General features: G+C 63.7%; 1 protein-coding gene across 1 annotated transcript in view; it reads left to right on the top strand.

Moving 5' to 3' along the window:
- The window catches only part of EEFSEC (eukaryotic elongation factor, selenocysteine-tRNA specific), a 151,014-nt gene extending 129,400 nt beyond the window's left edge, over nt 1–21,614 (top strand). The window contains exon 7 of the mRNA XM_061195623.1: nt 21,216–21,614. Within this exon, the coding sequence (XP_061051606.1) occupies nt 21,216–21,388 (173 nt within the window). The 3' untranslated portion in view covers nt 21,389–21,614. The remainder of the gene's footprint in view (nt 1–21,215) is intronic.
- The last annotated feature ends 551 nt before the right edge of the window (nt 21,615–22,165 follow it).

Here is a 22,165-nt window from a genome sequence, read left to right as displayed (position 1 = left end):
CTCAGCTCCCCCCCCCCGTCACTCCTCGCAGCCCAGCTTCCTGAGGTCCCGCTGCGCCAGGTGTGGTGGCCGTGGTCGGGGGAGGGGGCAGAGCGAACCCGTGCAGGAGGTGTGGACCATGAGCTGTGCAGGAGGGGAGGCCGTGGGCAGCCTGGGAAGTCCTGGGAAGAGGGGCAGCTGAGTAGGGCCTGGCCACAGGGAAGGGGGGCGCCCCATGGACACCAGGCGAGGGGAGCTCCGCAGAGAGGGAGACGCGGAGGCCCTGAGGACGGGGCGGGGGACGGGGCGGGGCCTGCAGAGCCCCGGGGCAGGCGAGGACCGGCCCGAGGGGTGCTTCCATTAGCGGATCCGCGGGGTGCACACGCATGCCTTCACACCCGCATGTGGCTATGCTGCTTGGAGCTGCGGGACTAGGGGATGGGAAGCCGCGGGCGGGCTGCATCTGGTGGGCATGGGGCCTCGGAGCACGGCTCCTCCGGCGGACTCTCCGTGTGGGGTGGTGCCCGCCCGGCTGGGAAGCAGGGTCTTCTCCTGAGAGCCTGGCCCAGCTGTTTTCTCGCGAGTCCCCCTCTGCCCCTCGCGAGGGAGGGCGGCTGTCAGCAGAGGCCCGCTTCCTGCGGCCCGGGCTGTGGGAATGTGCCTTGAGGCCTCTGCCAAGGCGGGAGCCCTGTCACGGATGAGGGACCCTGGGCAGGCAGGGGTACCCGTGGGAGTCCAGCCACAACACCGGGCTTCAGGCTCCCATCCTGTCCTCCCCGCTGTCCCTTGGCCGCTCCTGGTCGTCACTTTAGCCAAACTGGGCCCCAGGGGGCACGTGCAGGCCCGTGTCCAGACCTCAGTCCCCAGGGCCCCAGCCTGCACATGTGGGGCCCTCTGGGCACTGGGGGGCGAGAGCCAAGCTGCCTGGGGGGAGAGGCCCACCCCGGGCGCTTGCCCACCAGGCCTCGGGGCCCTGCTGGTCCACACAGAGGGACGGAGGGCAGCGTCCGTGTCCTCTCCCGGGGTGGACGGCATCATGCCGACCTTGCCCTGCTCCCCTTCCTCTAGCCCGAGGCAGACTCAGAGTTGGGTGTCCCAGAGCAGGAACGTGGGAGGGGGCGTGTTTGGGGCCCTGGGTACTGGGGTGGGGCAGGGGGCCGTGGTGACGCTGCTTCGGGCAACTCGAGTTCACATTCCTGCCGTAGGTCAGTGTTGCCTTTTAATAGGTCTGCTTCCTGTTTGTGGCTCTTAAGCTTTTTATTAAATATAACTGGTCAGATTCCTTCATCCCACCCACTCCCACTCCCGCCCTCCCCCGCTCCACCGACCCTGCTTGTCTTTTCCTGCCGTCCCTCCCCTGAAGAATTACTTTTAACCTTTCTGAAGTGCTGATTGTGAAAGAACCTTAAGTAAAGCGGACGTCCAGCGCCAGGTGGAACAGCAGTGGGGCTTCTGGCCCAAGTCGGGGCCGAGCCGGGTCGGGAGCCTGGGGTTCTGGGGCCGCGCACTTGTCGGCCCCCGGAGCAGGGGGCGTCTGGGGGGCCGCAGACCGTGGACGGGGCGGCGTTCAGTGTGGCGTATGGACCTCCCGCTGGCTCTGCAGGACAGCCGGCCAGAACGGCGACGGAGGAGCCCTCTGGGTGTCCTCCCCTGCCCCGCCCGCAGGCCCAGGTGCACTGGGGCCTCTCACCTCGGAGGCAAGGCCCACAGGGCCAAGCCGGGGTGTCAGAGGCCGGTGGCAGGCGATAGGGAGCGGGGGCAGCGTGGTAAACAGGGACCACTGCTCGGGCCTCGCTGCTCCCACGCGATGGGACGCAGGCCCAGGAATCAGACTTCATCTGGTTCAGTTTTTATGGAGAATTTCCTGATTGAAAACTAAAACTGTCTGAACTAAACGAAACCTGCCTTTGGGCTGGGTTTGGCCATAGTGACTTGTGACTCCTACTTGAATTTCAGGATGGACACTTGGACCTCGGGTTCAGGAGTCCAAGCTGAGCCGTAATAAGGGAGCGGTGTCTTACGGAGCCATCACTACTGGCTTCTGAGACAAGGGTCCTGACCCTCGAAACCAGACGGGCTAGAGGGACGGCCCCATCCTGACGCCCAGGGAGCCTTCCCAGAAAGTCCTGGGCGGCCTCAAGGTTGGAAGGCCCCACGTTCACACAGCTGCTCCCTTCAAAAGGGTTGTCTCCGTGTGTAAGGCCCGGGGGCCGGAGGCCCTACGAGAGGAGTTGGGGACCCACCGGGCAGCATTGCTGGTGACGAGGGTGGTGGGAGGACGTTGCTGGGCAGGGACGGCTCCTCCGGACAGACCTGCTTCTGTCCTGGCACCGCACCGCTGGCGTCGGGTGGCCCTCTGCCGGTGCCTCTGAGCGCCCCGAAGGGCGTGAGCAAGCCGAGCGGGGGCAGGGGGTGGCGTGGAGACGCGGCAGGGGCGGCTCGGGGAGCAGGACCTGGGGTCCACCAGAGGCAGGTCTCGAGTAAGAGGCTGACTTCATTTGATTCGCGATTTTAAACGACCGCCTGGAGAATGGTTTAAGGAAGGCTGGGGGGGAAGCGGGACGGCAGAAGTCTGCTGCAGTGCACAAGTGACCGTGTGGTCTGTGTCGTGTGCGTGGGAAGCCCAGGAAGGCTTCCCGGGGGAGGGGACAGTCAAACAGAATCCTGCCCCATCCGTGGACCTCAGGCCAAGCACAAGGAGCCGAGGAGGCCGTGCTTGAGGCCTGAGTGTGTGGGCGCGTTTGGGGAGCACAGCAAGAGCAGTGGGAAGGGCCACAAGCCGGGGCCGCGGAGGGCGTGAGGGCCGGGCCTGGGTCACCGAGTCGGGAGCCAGCATGGTCCTGAGGTTCCCCGCGGGGCGGAGCACAGCCTCAGCTCTCAGTGACCCCACCGCGTGTCACCACCCCGTTCTCACAGTGTCCCTAAGGACTCGCGCAGCTCTGCACAGCAGACGGGCAGCTCTCTGGTCTGGGCTGCTCGGGGTCCTGCCGGCCCTGAACCAGCCCTAGCCTGGGTCCCGACACCCACAAGGAGAGCCCCATCCTGTCTCCACAGGCCCAGCTCAGAGACACCACGAGACTGCAGCGCCCCCGGGCCGGCGCCAGCCAGGCGTCCAGGGCTCGGGACCAGGTGTTCGCTTGCGCCCCCGTCGCATGTCTTAGGGAGGGAGACTGAGCCTTGGGAACAAGACCCGTAGACAAGTTTAGCAGCGTGGCTGGAGCCCTGCCCACCACCGGCCTGGCCTCGTGCCCACTTGGTCCAGCGTCCGGCGAAGCAGCGCTGTGGGCAGACGCCCTTGCCCTGCACCTTGCGGCATCGGGAGCACGAGGGCCGGCCCTCACGGGAGGTGGCCGCAGCCCAGGCGAGTTCTGGAGGAGATGGGAGCTGGAGCTGGGCCTCTATGACTCCCCGCAGGCTTCGCACCTGGTCCCGTCTCCAGCTCGGCTGCAGCAGGTCGGGGCGGACAGCCGTGCAAACAAGATCGGGGGAAGCTGTCTGTGGTTTGTTTATTTATTTATTTATATTTGGCTGTGTTGGGTCTTCGTTGCTGTGCCCGAGCTTTTCTCTAGTTGCAGTGAGAGGGGGCTACTCTTTGTTGCGGTGCGCGGGCTTCTCACTGCGGTGGCTTCTCTTGTTGCAGAGCACCGGCTCTAGGCGCGCGGGCTTCAGTAGTTGTGGCACGTGGGCTCAGTAGTTGTGGCTCGCAGGCTCTAGGGTGCGGGCTCAGTAGTTGTGGCGCACGGGCTTTGTTGCTCCGCGGCATGTGGGATCTTCCGGGACCAGGGCTCGAACCTGTGTCCCCTGCATTGGCAGGCGGATTCTTAACCACTGCACCACCAGGGAAGTCCCTGTGGTTTATTTTTAAGAAAGAGGAGTTTAAGCAACAGCCACTGTCTGGGTGGTGGACAGAGGTCCCTGGATGTGGTCGCTCAGCTGAGGACCCTGCGCGCCGGGCCGCTTCCCCACAGGCCTCCCACGTTCCGACCCCGCTCAGGAGGGCAGCGCACTGCGTTCAGAGCCTCCTTTTCCCTCTGGTGAAATGGGGGTGGTCATCCAGTTGCGAGGGGCTGTGAGGATCAGGCCAGTGCACAGAGCCGCCCTGATGGCCTGCCGTGTGTGCGCCCGGTCCTGGGAGCACGGGCCCCGCCGGGCACGGGCTGCGGGCCGAGGCCACCAGGTCCTGTGGTCAGCCACCACTCAGCTCCACACAGCACAGCCACGGTAGAATCAGGTCTTCCTGCTTTTCAAGAGAGTCTGAGAGTCTGGATCTTTGCATGACATCTCCCTGTTCTCGAACGTGGGCCCCGTATCTGGCCTCCGTCGGTCCAGGCCCTTGACGTGCTGCGTCTTCCTCCTGCTGCAGCCCTCGCCCTGCTTCCCTGAAGGGTACGCGGAGGCTCGGAGGATCTGGGCACCTGGCCCAGCAGACCCTGGGGTCCCCAGATGGAAGGAGGCGCTTCTCATGGGCGCTGCTCCACTGAGAGGCTTCTGGAAACCCAGTGAGGAGGGAAAGTGGAAACTCATCTTGGTGCCAGAGGGAGGGGCCGCAGGGAGTCCTGGTTGTGGGTATTGTCGTGTTCCCATAAATAGGCCTTCAGACAACGGGCCTTTGGGCTGCGTGTTCCCTCTGAGGTTTAAAATGAAACTGGTTTTCTTTTCCTGTAAACTGTGTTCTCCCCACACACACCCCCAGCCACTTAGTCGCGCCTGCGGACTCTGCTCGGAGCGGATTCTTGGGCAACCTCAAGAACCTGTGCTTGGGACCCTACCCCCTGGGGGCAGCCCCCGCCAGGACCACTCCGGCTTTTACTGAAACTACTGGCAGGCTGGGGTTTGTGCGGGCTTGGCGTCCCTGCCCGTCCTGGGAGGTCGGAAGCAGGGCGCCTTCAAAGAGCAAGAACTCTGGAGTCCGCCAGACCCGAGCTGAAATCCTGGCTGGAATACAACCTTTCTGAGCCTCGGTTTCCTCGACTGTAAGGTGGGTTTTTGTGAGGGTTTTTCTTCCCAACTTTTTGAATAACTTCAAGCATATGGAAAAGTTGAAAGAAGAGTTTATTGAACGCTCATGTTCCTCGGGTTGCACACCTGTTGGCACTTTGTCACGTTTGCTCTCCACGTGCTGACCCGCCCGGACGCTGCTGTGGAGGTGCAGCTGCCCCCCTCACATCATCTCGCGCCCCTGAGGACTGGGCATCTCCCACGCAGCCATGGTCCACCCTGGCTTGAGACCGAGGTACGGTCCTTTGTCTGGTTTCCCCGGCGCTCCCAGGAGTGCCCTGCAGAGCCCTTCCCTGGAGGAGGACTGGGGGTGAGGAGCACGCCCTGCATCTGGTGGTCGTGTCCCCTGGAAGAGCCCCACTTTCCCCGCGTGGGTGACGTGGGTGTGAGCAGGTGAAGGCAGCCGCAGCTGACGCTCAAAGTCATCTTTGAAAAGAATCAGAACACGAAGTTGTACATGCCACGTCCTCTCGACCACGTAAAAAGAAGCTTTTCAGAGAAAAGAAAGAAGAAACCAGGTGAAAACATTAACGATGGGACTGTGGGAGACTTTTTCCCTTTTTATTTTTCTTTTGACACGCAGATTTCATTGGATGAGCCTGGTGCATCCACAGCTCTGGGCCAAAGGCATGGAGACTCCCCCGCCCAACTCAGATCCTGGGTGCCAGGCCCCGGCTGGGTCCTAAACCCAAGCCCAGACCCAGGGCCCGCCCTCAGCCGCCCTCAGCCGCCCTCAGCCGCCCTCAGCCGCTCGGTCCCCCAGCAGGCCAGCTGTATCACGGGGGCAGACCCCCCCAGGCCACCACCATCTGGGAGACCACGGGAGGGAGCCGAGGCTTGGAGGCCTTCTCCAGGCCTGAAAGGATGGGTCACCCTGAGCCCCGAGGCCAGGGCCTGTATTGGGCCCATGCCCCGCGTCCGAGGGCCGGCACCGTCCAAGGAAGGCAGGTGGGCTGCACCCCAGCCGGCGGGCGGCTCAGAGGGGAGCGAGGGAGCTCAGTGAGAGGCCGGGGAGGGGCTGGCCAGGCTCGCTGCAGGCGGGGGGCACTGAGGGGGTTTGGGCAGAGGAGGCCAGGATCTGAGGCATGTGAGGACGGTGGTCCAGGGAGGCTGCAGACCCCCCGTGGAGCCCCCGAGAGTTCACAGCGGGCTCCGGAGAGCAGGCGGGGCGGGAGCCTCAGGCTACCCTCTGTCCCCAGCCCCGGGCCTGCTGCCACCCAGCTGCGGGCCGGCTCACTCCGACGGCTGCCTTCTGCCTGGACAGCCCGGCCCACTTCAGCCCCACGGGGGCCCGAAGCTGGCTTTGTCGGGGCAGCGACCCTGAGGTGAGGGGACCCTCCCCAGGCAGTCACCGGCCTCCCCCTAGGTCCTGTCACCGGCTGGCCAAGGAGACTCCGGAAAGCAGCTCGGTTGGGAGAAAAGAGGGTTGGAGAGAGTTGAGGGGTGAAAGTCGAGGTTTCAGAAAATCCCTATAAAATGAAAACAGACCATCCGTCTCTCTCACTGGCGTCTCACCCGACAGTGGCCTTTGTGGCTTTCACCCCCCGTCCGTGGGGTAAGCAGCTCTGAAACCCAGTGCAGAGCCAGCTCGGGCTGCCAGCTGCCCACCGCTGCCTCTCCTGGAAGCCAGCCTGATGGAGGGGGACCTTCACCAAGCGCAGGGAGCACTTGGGGTGTCTTTTCTCCCCCAAAAGAATGGCCAACCTCCTCCCCTTTGGCCATTGAAGCTTTTCAAAGCAATTGTAAAAATTATATGAACCCCATCGAAGAACTGTTACAACAATGTTTATACCCAGTATTTGAAACAAAGACAATGATATTATAAATAATTGTAGATGATGAAGATAGGCAAGAAAAAATAACATCATTAAAAGAATTTTACAAGACGGACCGTTCACGAAGAAGGATGGAGTAACACAATACGTTAAAAATATCTGCAATTAACATAAACACGGCACAGTGTACAGAAACCATCTGCCGACCAGCCTCACCCTGGGCATGGTCCCTTGTCATCCACGTGGGCCGTGCCAGGGCCTCCCCGTGGCCCCGGTGAGGGCGGGGCCCCCAGGAAGAGGCCATTGGCATGTGCCTAGCGGGCCTGGGGCCTAGTTCCAGCACGAGGAACCGGGGGCTGAGGAGTACCCTCTTTCCCTGCCCCGACCCCGGCGCCCACTGCTTCTCCATCACGGCTCTCAGACACTGTGCTGTTTCCCAGGGGGTCCCAGCGATGAGTCCAGAGCCCCTGGCGTGTCTCGGGCAGCGTGTGTGGTGGCAGCACCTAGGGCCACCCGGCAGCTCTCATCCTCGTCCCCGGGGGACAGACTGCCCACAGCACGGTGGGTCCCCTGTACCTCTGTCTCTTTTTTTTAATCAGTATTTGATTTTTTTTTTTTTAATTAATAGACTTTACTTTTTTTTTTTTTTTAAGTATTTGTTTATTTATTTATTTATGGCTGTGTTGGGTCTTCGTTTCTGTGCGAGGGCTTTCTCTAGTTGCGGCGAACGGGGGCCACTCTTCATCGCGGTGCGTGGGCCTCTCACTATCGCGGCCTCTCTTGTTGCGGAGCACAGGCTCCAGACGCACGGGCTCAGTAATTGTGGCTCACGGGCCCAGCTGCTCCGCGGCACGTGGGATCTTCCCAGACCAGGGCTCGAACCCGTGTCCCCTGCATTGGCAGGCAGATTCTCAACCACTGCGCCACCAGGAAAGCCCTCAGTATTTGATTTTAACCTGGGAAAACTTTGGCCACACAGAACAGAAGAGACACCTCTGAAACCAGCAAGATCAAACAGATGTGAATGTCCCCTCACATGCTCAAACCTCTCTCTCTCTCTGTCTCTCTCTCAAGAACCAGAACCCTGTGGACGATGCGAGAGCCCCACCGCTCTCCCACAGGTGACACCCCCTCCCCTTGCGTCCCTGTACTCTCCCTGCCTGAGGTTGTGTCCCTAACAGAGGTGGCGTTGCTGCGGTTTCAGTGGCTCCGTTTTTGGTCTCGCACTGACCTAGGGGGTGCTAGAGCCCTTGCTGCTTCCGTTTCAGAACCTGTGGCCCCGGCGGGGTCCTAGTTGACTCACCTGACTGCTGTGTGTCGTTCCGCAGCCCGTGCACCTGTCACCTGTGTGAGCACGGGTGGGTTGTTTCCACGTCTCCCTGCTTCACAGCGTTTCCCCGGGTGGGCACCGGGAGGCCTGCTTGTCTCGTCCTGGAATGGAGTGAGGCCCCGCCCGCCTCTCCTCCGCCCTCATCCCTCCAGCCCGCACCTCCCCCGTGGCCCGTCTCTTGCCACTCAAAGGATGCAGCCGTTGGACTTTCAGAGCAGCTTGTCCTCGGCCTGGTTTCTTGGAGGCCCAGGGTCAGCCCTAAGTATCAGGCCTCTGCAGGAATCCTCCCCTGCAGAGCAGAGCTGGGGGTGAAGCGAAACCCCAGCATTTAATCAGAAGCTGGGCCCCTGGTTTGCTCTGCCCAATCTCTGCTGGGAGCCGCTTCCCATCTGTAACTTGGAGTCAGATCCCCAGGAGGTCATGTCACAGGTCTCGAGGCTGTCATGTTCCCTCAGGAAGGGGAGTGTGCGAGGATGGGTGAGCAGGCACCTGGAAGCACCTGCGTGTGCCTTGTTCCGACGCCCCGCCCCTGCCCAGGTGCCCATCTCTTCTGTGGTCGGAAAGGCAAGTGCCGATGGCTAGAAAGTGGCCCCTGGGCTGGGCCTTGCCCCAGGTGGTGGGTGATTTCTCTGAGGCAGGATGGGCGCCCAGGGCCAGTGGGGACCTCGGAGGAGCCACCCGAGTCCGGCTCCTTCACACGCCACTCCCCGCCCTGTGCTGCGCCCTCGGCTCAGCTCGGACTGGGGACTCAGGGGCAGGAGAGATTGCTCCTCCCTGCCTTCCGGGCTCCGTACCTCCAGACAGGCCGGGAGCTGGGGAGGACGCAGGCAGGTGACAGGGAAAGCGCAGCTTCCTCGGTCTGGAGGAACCCGGAACACTTGTGAGGAAGCAGCATCGTGCGAGACCGGGCCGTGATTCACAGTCACTGGGGTGGCCGGGGGTGGGCGGCGGGTGCGTGCAAACGCCCTGTGGCTCAGCCACAGGCAGGGCGAGCGGTGGCAGACGCAGCGGGAGAGGTCGGCGGGGCCTTTGTCCCCTACCTCAGGACAGGAGAAGCCACTAGAGCCAGGCTGAGCTTATGACTCTGCAGCCATTGTCTGGGTCACCTTAGGCAAGGCCCTTGCATGTCAGTTTTTTCCTCTAAAATGGGGGTCCCGACACCCACTTCCCGGATTATGAAGAATAACAAACCTGTCAGTCTTTGGCCTTCCGGTGGCCCCTGGGGCTGCCAGAGGAGAGACATTGGAAGCTGCCTTCGAACTCCTGGACCTTGAGGTGACCCTCCTGGGAAAACGGGGTACAGCTTCCCCACCACACAGAGTCCACAGGAGGACCTGGGGCCTTGCCTGCCAAGGGCAGACACTGCAGCCGCCAGCGGGGCCCACGGCACAGGAGGGCGCGTGCCAAAGCTGAGGTGTGCAGGCTGGTCCCCGGTCGGGGTCCTCTCCCCACAGCCCCAGGCCCACCTGAGAGCCCCGAGCCAGCAGGAGCTGCGTGGGCCGTACATCTGTGCAGGTGTGTCTGAGCCAGTGTCCACGAGTGTGAGTCTGTGCCCGTGAGTGTGCTTGTGTGTGTGTTGTTTTTTCATAGAAGGGGGGTGAGTGAGAGGCCAGCTTCCTGACAGGGCAGTTGTAAAACATTCATAAAACTTTTATTGGACTTGCCACCCTTCCAGATAAATATTTTTCGATTTTATGGGCTTGTTTTAGGGCCCTGAGCTTAATCATGGCTTTGTAGCCGCCTTTAAAAAAATTAAATATTGTTTTGGCAAAGGGAGCCCCCTCCCCCCACCCCACCAAAGGCAGCCGCTCTCTGGGCTCATAAATTCCTGCCGCTCTCAACTCCTGCCCTCTCTCCCTCCGTACCCTCACAGCCACACTAGGATGAACCTAGAAAACGAGGGAAGAGGGAGAGAGAAAAAACAACTCCTGTTTCCCACTGCCGCCCCAGCCTTGCGCTGGAGGGGCGTCGGTCCAGCCCATAGCGTCCACAGGAGGAAGCCGGCTCGGGGTCCGACGGGGCCCCTGCTGCCTCCTGAGGGCCACTGCCTGTCATGGAGACGGGGATGGGTTTGCATAGCCCCCAGCTCCTCCCCAGCTCCCTCCTGCCCCACGTGGGTCCTGAGCAAAGCCCCCCTCACGCCCCCCGCCCCAGGACTCAGCACGTCACCCGTCGCTGTGCTGCACCTCCTGCACTCATCCCTCTCTGTCCTTCACGTGTCGGTTGTAAGTCTGTGCCCTGGCAGAGGTAACCCGTACACGGCTGTGTCCCCATACCTAGGGCAGGGCCTGGTGCTGTCATGCGTGCCCGGTGGACACCCCAGCGGTGGTGATCGTGGTGTGATAATAAGTGGTTCATGCTGTGTAGACTTGCTTTGTGCTGGACACCGTCCTAAGCTTTCTGTGTCATATTAACTCACATGCGTGTTACGACAACCTTGTAGAGTGCATTCTACTGTTGCCCCATTTTTTGGATGAGGAGACAGGCACAGAGAGGCAGAATGCTCGCGTGAAGCCACACAGCTGATCCGTGCACAGCTGGGCTCTTGGCTGTTCCTCCTGATTCCTGGGGGGACCAAGAGGGAGAGCCTGTGCCCTTCCGGGCGCTGCAGCCTGGACCGAGCCCTGTCCAGTGGGCACAGCCAGCACTTGAGCCCGGCCCTGGGCCTGGGGGGCTGGGACAGGGGCTGAAGCTCAGATGCCTACCTTGCCGGGTCACCAACTCAGGTGCCTCCAGGGACGGGCGGGTGACAGAAATGGGTGGAGCAAATGGGCCCGGCACAGGCCACGGAGGAGCTGCCACAGCCGCTCCCCCCCCCCCACTGCTGCGGGGTGGGAATGTGAGGGTAGGTCCTCTGGCTTTTCAGGACAAACTAGTAACGCAGAATCGTGTGTCTGGCGTCCTGAACCTGAAGGTTGGTGAGTCACTCATGTATTTCAGAAATGCCGTGGAGGCTGGTTCCCACTCCCAGGCTGGCATTTCTCCTTTTTGTCTCTGGTGAGAGTGTGAGCGCCGGGAAGGAGGCCCCAGACACCTCTGCCCGTGGGCACAGAGACGCATCCGCCAGGCCTAGCTAGGGAGGAAGCCTTCTCAGAGGAGGCGGCACTGAACTTGGCCTTGAAGGGGGCGGGGGAGACAGCCTGGGGAAGGCTGTCCCAGGCAGAAGGAGCGTTGGCTCTGCTCGGGAGGGCGTGCTCCTGCGGCCCAAAGCAGGGGGCTGGGGGGACGCTGGGGGGTGGCATGCGGGGCACCTGGACGCCTGAAGAGGCCGGGGTTCCCCCAAGGGACGGCGGACGGAGTCCGATGGAGCCTCCAGAAGATCTCCTGGGCCGCCTTGTGAGGGGCAGGGGCAGAAGTGACTGGGGGGCCTGGCTCCAGGAGGAAGGGGTGAGCCGGGATGGAGAGGCGGAGAGAGGTACGAAGACCAGACCAGACCAGACGCGGGGGCACGTCCGTATGCTCAGAGCAGCGCGTGGCGCTCACCCCCTGGTGGGGGCAGCGCGGGCCCCTGGCGTGTAAGACCCCTCGAGCTTTACTGGAAAAAGCAGAGAGGAGGAAGCCTTGTTTCCAGGGCTGGGAAGGCAGGGCGCGTTCACGGAGCCCTTCGCTCCAGGCTCCCTGAGGAGACCGCTCGCCGCCTCTTCCAGGGAGGGGCTGCTCCCTGCTCGTGCGGCCCACTTCCCAGCACGGACACTGGGATCTGGGGACCGTCCCCAGGTGCCCAGGGGAGCTGCCTCTCCCGAGCCGGCGACCCGCCCCTGGCTGGCAGTGGTGCAGGGCCAGCCACCCTTGGGTACACGTGCTGTGATCCGCGTGTGTCATACTGGCGCAGAGACACCCACGGACACCAGCTCAGATCCATGGGCACTGTCCTCCCCACCCCGGGCCCAGGCCCCTGAGGGCACAGAGACGCCTGGTTGGAGCTGCTCTGAGCTGAGGCTGGGCCCTCCTCAGACTCGGGGACAGGCTCCCACTTGTAGCATACCCCCCGCCCCCCAGCCGCAACGAGAGAGCTGAGCCACAGACAGACTAAATCCCGCCCAGGGCAGAGCCTGGGATGGCGTTTTGGAAGGAGGGGGACACGCGCCGGTGGGTGAGGGTCCATGCCAGCCCGTCAGCAGTTGCGGGGGACAGTGCCGAGGCAGGCGGGTGCTCCGTCCCCATCGTGCCTGCAGGGAGCCCCGGGACAGGGGCAGTGCACAGTGCGGGGGGGAAGGACCAGAATGCGGTGAGAATCGGGCCGTGATGCCACCTGCAGCACCTGCTCTGTGCCTGGCCCTGCACTGCGGGTTGGGGACCCGCGCAGCCACGTGGGCCTGAGGGCTGCCATGGAGGGAGCCGGCGCAGGGCTCCCCCGCCGGTACCTGGTGGACACACGGCGGACGGCTGTCGAACGGATGACGAAGGGATGCAGTAGCGTCGAGCCAGCCTCGGCGGCACACTGGTGTTAGTGGGTCAGGGGGGAGTCAGCCCTCACACCCGCCTCCCCTGAGCCCGCCAGCCGCTGGCAAGCCCGGCTCTGCCTGTGCGGGGCTGTGCCTATGCACGCGGTCCCGTGTGCCCGTGCAGGGTGGGCAGCCGCACTCGCCCCGGCTGCAGCCTGCAGGTCAGGGAGCGGTAAACTGCCAGAGCCTGCGGCTGTCAAAGCAGGAGTGTGGATGGGGACCAGAGGCTCGCCCCCCGCCCTTCGCTGTCACCGGAGAGGACCGCCAGCACTGGCGCCACCGCTCCCATCGCGCTGGAAACGGGGCTGATATGTAATCAGGCTGCCGCACACGGGCCCTGGGAGGCGCCTGCTCCCCGGACCTTTGTGCCCCTCCGTGATTCTGGGTGAGGGCTTTTTTCCCGAGTCATAAAAAGGACATTTTTAACATGTGGAATTTTTTTTAAAGAAAAGCAATATGAGGAAGACTTTTATTGTCAATAAGCGCTACGTTTTAAACCAGTTATCTTGGTTTCTGCCCTAGGTATTTTAATTGAAGATTAACTGCTGTTAAAGAGTGTACGCATTTAGGGACTGTTTGGAGTATTAAAATTCAGCTTCCTTACGGTGGGGACAGTGTCCTTGGGGCCACCAGGACCCGTGCCCTCCCTCGCCAGCCTCCAGGGGCTGTCCGTGGAGGAGGCCCCGGCAGGAGGGGCGAGTCCTTGCAGTCCGTGGGGGCAGGTCGGGCGTCCAGGGGCAGCGTGGGCTCCTGAAGGCAGGGCCCTCACCTACCTTAGCCCCGAATCCCTCGTCCCGAGCCAGGAGGACGCCTCCGCTGAGAGCAGGCCGGCGAGGCCGCCGCATCCACACCGGGTTGTGGGCTCGGAGCTGCATCCCCGCCCGGCCAGCTCTCACCGCGGCCTGTTCACTGAGCTGATGCAGTGGCCACCAGGAGCTGAACGGAACCTCCGGAAGGATGGCCCCTGCCCTGCAGGGGCACCCGTTCCGGAGATGTGTGTGTGTGTGTGTGCGTCCCCGGCAGGGTCAGCGCGCCGTCAGGACCCGCAGCGAGGTGACCCTCTGTGGTGCCGTCGTAGAGGAGAGGTGGCCCCGTCCTCCCACCGCCCGGAGGAGAGCTGGGGCTCCAGGTAATACTGAGGGCTTGAGTCACTTCCTGCCGCTAGCCTCGTGACCTTGGGTGAGTCATTCACAGCCCTGGGCCTCAGCTTCCGACTCTGGATGGTGGCACGGACAGCGGGCCTTCGTGTGAGGCGAGGCACGCAAAGCGCTTCTCTCCTCCTTCCTGGGCCGGGCTCTGGGATCCAGGCTCTGCCCTCGGAGAGCCGTGGTCGGTTAGGGGTGAGGTCGCGGGCCAGGCCCAGGCCCGGGTGGAGGGCGCCGGAGCTCAGCCCACTGCGTCTTGGCTGTGACCTCGCACTCGCTGCTGACGACCCCATGCCGGCTTCCTTGTGTGCAGGGTCCCTCCGGGACACTGTCCTGAAGCACCGGCAGCAGTGCCTGCACGTGGTTGGGGCCCCCTGGACGTTAGCCGGGCTCACTGTCGGGGTCCTCGTGACTGTGGAGAGCTGGCTGTGCCCATCCTCGGGCCGTCTGTGCCAGGTGTGCCTCACGGAAGATGGTCCCTGCACTTCAGACCCCCGTGCCCCCCCGCCCGCCGTGGAGTCCACCTTCAGCACCTGTGGGCAGTGTGTGAGGTCCAGCAGTCCCGCTGAGATCCAGAGCACGGAGGCACTGAGGCCTTGCCCCTGGAAGTACCTGGAGACAGTCCCCATGGGGCCGGCCCACGCTGCCCGGGCAGGGCGGCCCCAGTTGTGCCCTTGCCTTGCGCCCTCTCCTCCCCACCCCTGTGCCCCGCCCGGCCCTTCAGCTGTGTACCCAGCAAGAAGCAGCAGGGTGCTGGGCTGGCCAGGCCCGAGGCAGGCGGCGGGGGGCGTGGCTTTGTAAGGCCATGGGCCTGACTAGCTGTGTGACCTGAACAGTCACCTCCCGTGCCTGGAAAGGACGTCTGGAGGCTTGCAGGAGACGCTGAACGCTCCTGGCTGGGCGGCGTGTCGAGGGGAGCGCTAGCTAAGCGGTCGCGGTGACGGTGGTGGCAGGGGCGACCTGGCCAGGCCCAGGCCCCGTGCTCCAGGCCGCCTTCCCCGCCTGGAGACTTGGTCAGACCTCAGCCCGAGGGCCAGCCAGAAAGGCTCCCCCGAGCACTGCCATTCAGGCAGGGCAGCGCCGGGCCCGGGTCGCGGTCAGCAGGGTCCCACCCTGCCCGGCCAGCCCTCACTCCTGGGGCACTCAGCCCCTCCCCTCCGAGCAGTCGCCACCTCCGGGGCCGCCTGCTTGCACCTGCCCAGCGTCCAGGTCCCCACGTGCCGAGGGAGGCCTCCAGATCCGGGGGCCAGAGCGCTCTGCTTCCCCCACTGCCTGGCTCGGCTGTCAGCTCTGGGAGGGTGACAGGAGCCAGGCAGACAGGTGGGCGGCTCTGATTCCCGCGGCGTGGGCGCTCCCGGGGCCCCGCCTCGGCAGCTGAGACAGGGCAGGTGTGCCAGGTGGCCAGGGTCCCCCTTCCCAGAAATGCTGGCATGGCTGCAGGCTGCACCCCATCTCCTGGGGACGCAGGTTCTGGACGTGGGACAGTGTAGAGGGCCTCAGTGGCCCTGGAGGAGGGAGGCCTGGAAGGCTTCAGAGGAGCCAGAGCCAAACGCTAAGCTCTGCTGAGACGCAGGCAGGGGTGGGGTCTGCCAGGTAGACAGGCATCATGGACACCTCAGGCTGAGGGGGCACCGGTGCAGAGCCAGGGCGGGGCGGGGGGCGCCTGTGCGGGGGCAAGTGGGTGAGTGAGGAAGCACGGGGTGTGCCGGAGGCACTTGGCGAGGACCTGGTTAGAGGAATTTGGACACCTGCCTGAGGAATGGCTGGAGGTTTCTGAGCCGCAAGGGATGATCAGGTCTTTGTTCTGGAAGGATCTCTGGCAGCCGACCCAAGGGCAGATCAGAAGAGAGAGCTGGCAAGAGGGCCTGGAGGCTCCTGCCAGGAGGCCAGTCCAGGGCCTGCTCCTGCGGGGCCTGTGGGGTGCCGCACCCCGGGAGCAGCCCTGGGTGAGAGGTGGTGAGCTCTGGCTGCCCCGAGCACCCGCCCCAGTGGCCCCTGCCCCCCAGCCACCCGAGGGGGTGTGGCCCCAGCCCGAGTGGGTGTCACGCTTGCCCTGGGCGGAGGGGCAGCGGGAGCCGACGCTGGATGGTGTGGGACTCCTTACAACCCCCAGCAGCCCCACACCAGCTGCACCCTTCCAAGTGAATACAGATGCTCCTGTGCCCGGGCCATCACCCTGTAGGTGAGACTCTGATTCTCAAGACCAAGTCATTTCCTATTTCAGAATCGTTTTGTTTCTTGCCTTAAAACAAAATCCTTCCTTCCGCACAACGCCCTGGTTTTCACTCCCCGCATCCCCCCAGTCTCCAAAGCCTTGGCTGCCTTATAATTTCAATTTACATGGTGTGGGAAAGATTTCTGCAAAGGGCACTTTTTTGTTTTTGAAGAATTCATCATTGCTGCTAAGAAGCTTAATATAAATTAAAGGAGGAATTAGGCAACATTAAGACATCAAAATGGGGGTGCGGGCGCCCACCGCCGCGTCTCCGCCCATCAAAGGGGCCGCGTGGAGCCCGCGGAGTGTGTGCTGAAGGCCTCAGACGGGGCCAGCTACAAGGAAGGGCCTGTCTGTCGCCCGCCTCTCCTAATTCCCTTTGTTGCGGGGACAGCGGAGCACACGTCTGATAAAAACTTAATCACCTTATCTTTTTAAAGCAAATTGCATCTTTGTTTACATATGGGATCCATAACAGGAAGAGAAAGGAGGGAAAACCTGGCAGCCGGCTGCCCGCAGCCAGCCACGCTCAAGGCTCCCGAGGATGAGCACGAAAAACCAGGCCTGCAAAGCCATGGCAGGGGTTCCAAAGCTGCCGTCACCCCAAAAGACCCCAAAGTTCAGGGGGTTCAGCAGAAAGGGAGCCGACTGGTGCCCCGGCTGCCTGAGGGACCAGTCCTCGCGCCAGCTCTGGTCGCTAGCCCGGCTCTCCCTAACCTGCTAGGCCTGCCCCGCACCGCACTCGCCTCTGGGCGTTTCGCTGAAAACCAGGTTGCCTGTCCTCCTTGGGCCTCTCCGCCCTGCCAGCTCCATCAGAGCCAAGCTCAGCCCAGGCCCAGTTTGAGGGACCTCAGCCACACTGCCCCCAGGGCGGGCATCCAGTCCAGAGTCGGCTCTGGCTGAATTCAAGGCCCTTCATGACCATCCAGCCCCCAGCCCAGCTGCTGGCTGTGCCCCTCTGAGCTCCTCAGCCACCCGTCATCCCCCGGATGCTGACCCCCCAAAGGGCCCCCCTGTGCCCCGACTCCCTCCCCGCCCTGCATTTCTGCTCTCTCCGAAGCTGCTTGCTGTGGGCGGGGGTGTGCTAGAATGGCTGGAGCTGGCACAGCTCTGAGGGGCCACCGAGGGGGCCAGTGACCCCAAGCTGCCTGCAGGGCTCAGTTCCCCCTGGAGGGTGCAAGCCGCCCACCAGCGTGGAGACGGCTCTTCCAGTCGGGCCCCCAACATGAAAGCGACGCCAGCAGTTGGAGGCAATTTGCCGGCTTTGATGGCCGTGTCAGGGCGGCACCCAAGGCCAGGGCTTGGGAAACAGCGCGCTGCCCGCATTCTTCCCTGATTACCCGAGCCCAAGCCAGGGCCCAGCAGCCTCCAGCCCATTGTGCCTTTGTGTGGAGCTGGCGCTCGGTGAGAAAGGCCAGCCCGGCCCTGGGAGAGTGTCCCCAAGGGAAGCCACGGGTAGCAGCGTCACCCCCAGGGTCACGCCAGCCCTCCCCACCACATCCCGGGGTCTGGGCTGGTCGGGGGGTGGAGCGGGGCCGCTGGGCTCCAAGAATCCTGAGGGTTAGGGAGAAAAAGCCGGGACGCCTGTGAGCCCCGTGGGATCACGGGGACAGCGTGAACTTGAAACCTGCGGCAACTCTACCCTCATGCCCACCCCGCCAGGCTCCAGGTCACGTGGGGCAGGGGGCCTGCTCTCTAGGCCCAGCTTCTCCCTGGGCCGCTGGCGTGCAGACGGGTTTTCCTGGTCCTGGAGGCACAGCTCTGCCGGTGCGTTTCCCTTGCTTGCCCTGCACGCCCATGCGAGACCCCACTCACTCTGTGTGTCTTCGTCCAGCAAGTCCTCCCTGTACCCGCAGGCCAGGCCCTGTGCCCGGGTCCTAACTCCCACACAGGCCGCTGGGGAACAGACACAAAGCAAAACTCCTGCTAAATGGGCTCCAGGAGGGATCCCGCCGGCCGGGGCAGGGGTGGGGAAGCCTTCCCGTGGGGCAGTGGCTGAGTAGGAGTTGGCCAGATAGAGAGGGCAGAGGAGAGTGTTCCAGGTAAACGGGGCAGGTTCAGAGGCGCTACTTTATGTCTGTTGGCTGGAGCAGGGAGCCCGTGATGCGGCAGAGGATACAGGGAGGCACCCGCTGGGTGACACTCAGGACCTTGGATGCCAAGTAAGAGGAGAGACTCTGTCCTGTGGGTGGAACCGAGCCAGGACAGCCACATGTGCCTCAGCGTGGCCCCTCCGCCCCTGGGGGTGGGACTAGGGAGGAGACCAGCACGGTGGTCCCCTAGGGCAGTGCCACGGAGGCCTCCTGTGCGGGGCCGGGCGGCAGGGATGCAGAGCAGGGATGCTTGATGCAGCAGCGGCGGCAGAATCCGTGGCCTCCCTGTGGGTGAGCAAGGGCCTGAGACCCTCCCTGTCTGGGCTCCCACGAGCCCAGCACATGGGGCGCCTCGTGGACACAGTTACCCCAGAGCCCCGGCCCTGCAGCCCCACCAGCACACGGCCATACGTGCTCTCTGTCCTCGAGCACCATGCTCACCCCACCCAGGACTCGGCGCTCAGACTCTCTGCCTGCAGACCCTCACCCGGCATCTCCGTGTGGCCGGCCCCTGACCTCCAGCCCCAGGTCCCCCCGGTCCCACCCCGATTCTTCCTGGAGAAGCTAGCCCTCGGTGTTATTTCCCTGGTGGCCCTGGTGGCTGTCTGCCTACCTTGCTGCCTTGTTTACTGCCTGCCCGTTCTCGGGCCAAACTCCGGCGGGCAGGCCCACCATCGTCTCCCAGGCCTGGAGAATTCTGTGAAGGTTTTCAGGCAATGACCACCCGACACCCTGACCTGCCCTCACTTCACACCACTTGCCACTTGGCTGAGGGGAAAGGCCACCACAAAACAAGGTGGCTCCCAGTGGCATTGCCACGAATCCCCACAGCCTGGCTCCCCCAGCAGACGGTCTCGGCTGGTCGGCATTCAGGCCACCCCATAACGGAGCAGAGGGATACAAGGCTGGCCATCTCAGAAAAGCAATTAAATGGCCTCGTCTTCGCCAGCGCCAGATAGATTTTCCAGCTCTGCCTGCTTTGGGCAGCGCGAGGTATGCGCTCTGTGTAATGAGAGCCATCGCGGGCGAGATGGACCGCCGATTGGGCCACACCTGTCTCCCCAGCCCGGCGCAGACGCCGGGGAGCCCCGCGCCTCTTCAGCCATCAGACCTCCTGGCACCAGAGGGAGACGGGCTGCCCGTGCCATTTGTCAGGGTCTGGTGCCAGCCGTCTTCTTGCAGAAGGAAGGCCGGGGAGTCAGAGACATACCTGCAGGACTGGCACTTGCATGAGGGCTGCCCCGGGGCCTTTCCCACGCCCCACGCCTGACCCCAGCGGCGAGCATACCAGCTGGGCGTGGGCCCTGCGATCTGACACCAGGCTGCCCAGCAGGAGGGCGGCTCCCCTTGGCCCCAGCATCCTGGAGCCCCATCAGCTGAGAGCTCCGCCTCCCCAGGGAACACAGGCTTTGAGGTGGGCGGTGGAGAGGGAGACCGAGTCCCTCGTGCAGTGAGCAGGGCCGTCCCCGCTGACTCTACGGTTGTCCCTTGAACCAGCCGCCTGGTCACCTTTCTAAATGTCCAGGAGCTGCAGGGCCAATACCCAGTGCTCTCCCAGTCTTGCTTCCTCTGCAGAGCCATTTTCCAGAGCCTGCTTCGGGTGGACGCCCCGAGAGATGGGCTGGGTGGCAGCAGCCCACGTTTCCCACCAGATGTGGCCCAGAGTTCAAATCCTGGCTCTTCCCAACTGACTGTGGGGCCTCACATGAGGCACTGCCCTCCTCAGGGCTCCGTTCTCCACAAGTGCGTGGAGGGCCCAGGGGACGGGACGGCCAGGGTCCTCCCTGCACTGAAGCGCGACGTGAGCTTCCACTGGCTCCTCTTCTCGGGAGCAAGCCAGCGCCCAGACGAGACTGGGCCGGGGAGGACACCCCTCACGTGCCGGCAGAGGCATAGTAGGTGCACCGGGTGTGCAGGGGGGGATCCGCCGCCTCGTGCCCATCTCGACTTCCCGCCAGCTCTGGACACCCAGCCATTAGGTCTGCTGGCCAGTGGAGCCCCTGTGTGTGGATTAGAAGTGAATGCCCTCTCTGGGGACACAGCGGCCTGCCAGGACCCTCGTTTGGCGAGAGGGTGTGGGCTGGTGCCCCTCACTAGGATGTGGAGTCTGCACACCTTCCTGCCCCGTCCAGGCTCACCCTCACCTCAGCCCTGCCAGCTTGCTCCCAGCAGCGTCGTGGGACTCACAAAGGGGGAGCGGCTTGTTCTGGGGTGCCCGCTGGTGCAGAGCTAGTCTGGGGCCTGCCCAGAGCCTCGGCCCATATGCTCGGGGTAGCCAAGTAGTCTCTCCCTGGCCGGCAGCCCACGGAGAGACTGCCTCGTGCTGCCCCCAAGCAGACACCTCGTAAAAACAAGCCCCAGAGAAAGGGGCACAGCAGCCTGGTGTTGGAGGAGGAGAAGGGTGTCCCAGGCAGAAAGAACAGCATAGGCAGAGGGGAGCCCAGGAACGGTCGTGGGTTCCTCAAGGCTTCCGGGAAAGCACGAAAGCAGTGGATGATGGGGCTGGAAAGGTCGGGTGGGCGTTAGGGTGTCAGCAGGAAGCAGATTTCTGCTCAGTCGTTCGGCTGGAGGGAGTGGTCAGAGGGTCTGTACCGAGGCGTGGGTGCTTAAAGGAGCCAGTGAGCCTGTGGTTAGGGGGACGGCGTCTGCCAGCGCCCAGGGAGGAGGACCCCAACAGGAGCTCTGGCCAAAGAGAGTGGGACCATCACCCCACTTCTCCCTCTCTCCGCTCTCCGATCCACTGAGGTCCTTTGGCAGAACCGTGATGCCGTCTGCAGAGGTCACCGCCCGGGCACACAGCAGGGCAGGGAGAGCATCTCCAGGGGCAGTTGGAGAGTGCCAAGCCCGCGGGGCCTCAAATGCCAAGTCTCAGGGTAGAGACTTAGCATGAATGCGCCGGGAACAGCGGGGCCGCTTAGAGCACCGAGTGCAGGGCGGCCCACAGGGGCCTGAGTGCAGGGTGGGTGGGCAGGCAGGGGACTGGGAGAGCCAGGTGGGAGCCATGCTGAGCTCCAAGCCAGCCGGGCTGGTGGCGTGGACCAGCGCGGTGAGGTGGCCGGAATGCTGGTTGGGGAGGCAGGGGGGCGAGCCCAGGGTGGCACTGGGGTCCTGGCTCCGCCACAGAGGGTATAGGGGCGTTGCTGAGTCGTGGGGCAGGATGGAGCTGGGCCAGCATGCGTGCCGTCTGGGGTGGCAGGTGGCAGAGTGACAGGCTCTCCCTCTGTGCCTCGCGCAGGTGGCCTCAGCCCCGAGTCCAAGAAGATCTTGACGCCCGCCCTCAAGAAGCGGGGCCGCGCCGGCCGAGGGGAGGAGGCGGAGCAGCCAGAGCCCATCCAGCACGTGGCTCTCAGCTTGTCTTTCAAGCGCTACGTCTTCGACACCCACAAGCGCATGGTCCAGTCTCCCTGAGTGCCCGCCGGCCGCCCCGGGGCACCTTGCCCAGGCCCAGGGGCCACAGTGCCACATGTGCCTCCACCTCCAGGCTCTCCCCGGAGCCCCCGCACCCCCCCGCCAGGGGACAGCACCGTGCAGGAATGGGCTTCGGCTCCACAGCTGGTGGCCAGTGTCTCCCAGGCTGCCCGGCTGGCGGCCAGCGCTTGCCAGCTGCAAATAAATGTCCCGTGGTGCCCGCCCATTCTGCTGGTCCTTCTGTGATTTCATGGGGGTCCCCCCAACCCTCCCAGATCTGCTCCCAGGGGCAGTGTCGGGAATTGCCAGGGCTCCTGCCGAGAGCAGGGCTAGGGGAGGGACCCACTGGGCTGAGGGGGTCCACAAAGTGTCAGGCCCTTAGGTCAGGCTCGGTGGCCCCTCGGGTCTCCTGGGCCTTGAGAGAGTCCGGGAGTCCTTGGGCAGCCGAGTCCAGGAAGAGCGCCCAGGGGTGTCTGGGAGCAGCGGGTGCCAGGCCAGTGCTTCGGGGCAGAAGGCAGGCTGGGGGGTTTGGCCCTGCGTCCCAACACCAGGAGTCCCCAGGCCTTGTGCCGAGCCCCTGCAGCCGGCCCTCTCTAGAGCCCAGCAAGCCCCGCCCTGGCTCCTCTGCCCCCTGTACCTCAACCCACCCCACCCTGCAGCCCGACCTGGCCATACTCAGAAAAGGGTGAAGTGGCAGAGGTGACGGACTGAGGGAGTATCAGAGCTTTTAAAGACATCTGCAGGATGAACACATTTTCCAGAGTCCCTTTATTTGAT

This window comes from Eubalaena glacialis, chromosome 7, assembly GCF_028564815.1.
Source record: "Eubalaena glacialis isolate mEubGla1 chromosome 7, mEubGla1.1.hap2.+ XY, whole genome shotgun sequence".
Taxonomy (NCBI): Eukaryota; Metazoa; Chordata; class Mammalia; order Artiodactyla; family Balaenidae; genus Eubalaena; species Eubalaena glacialis.
The sequence above is the reverse complement of the archived record's forward strand: the minus strand, read 5'-3'. Positions and strand labels throughout refer to the sequence as shown.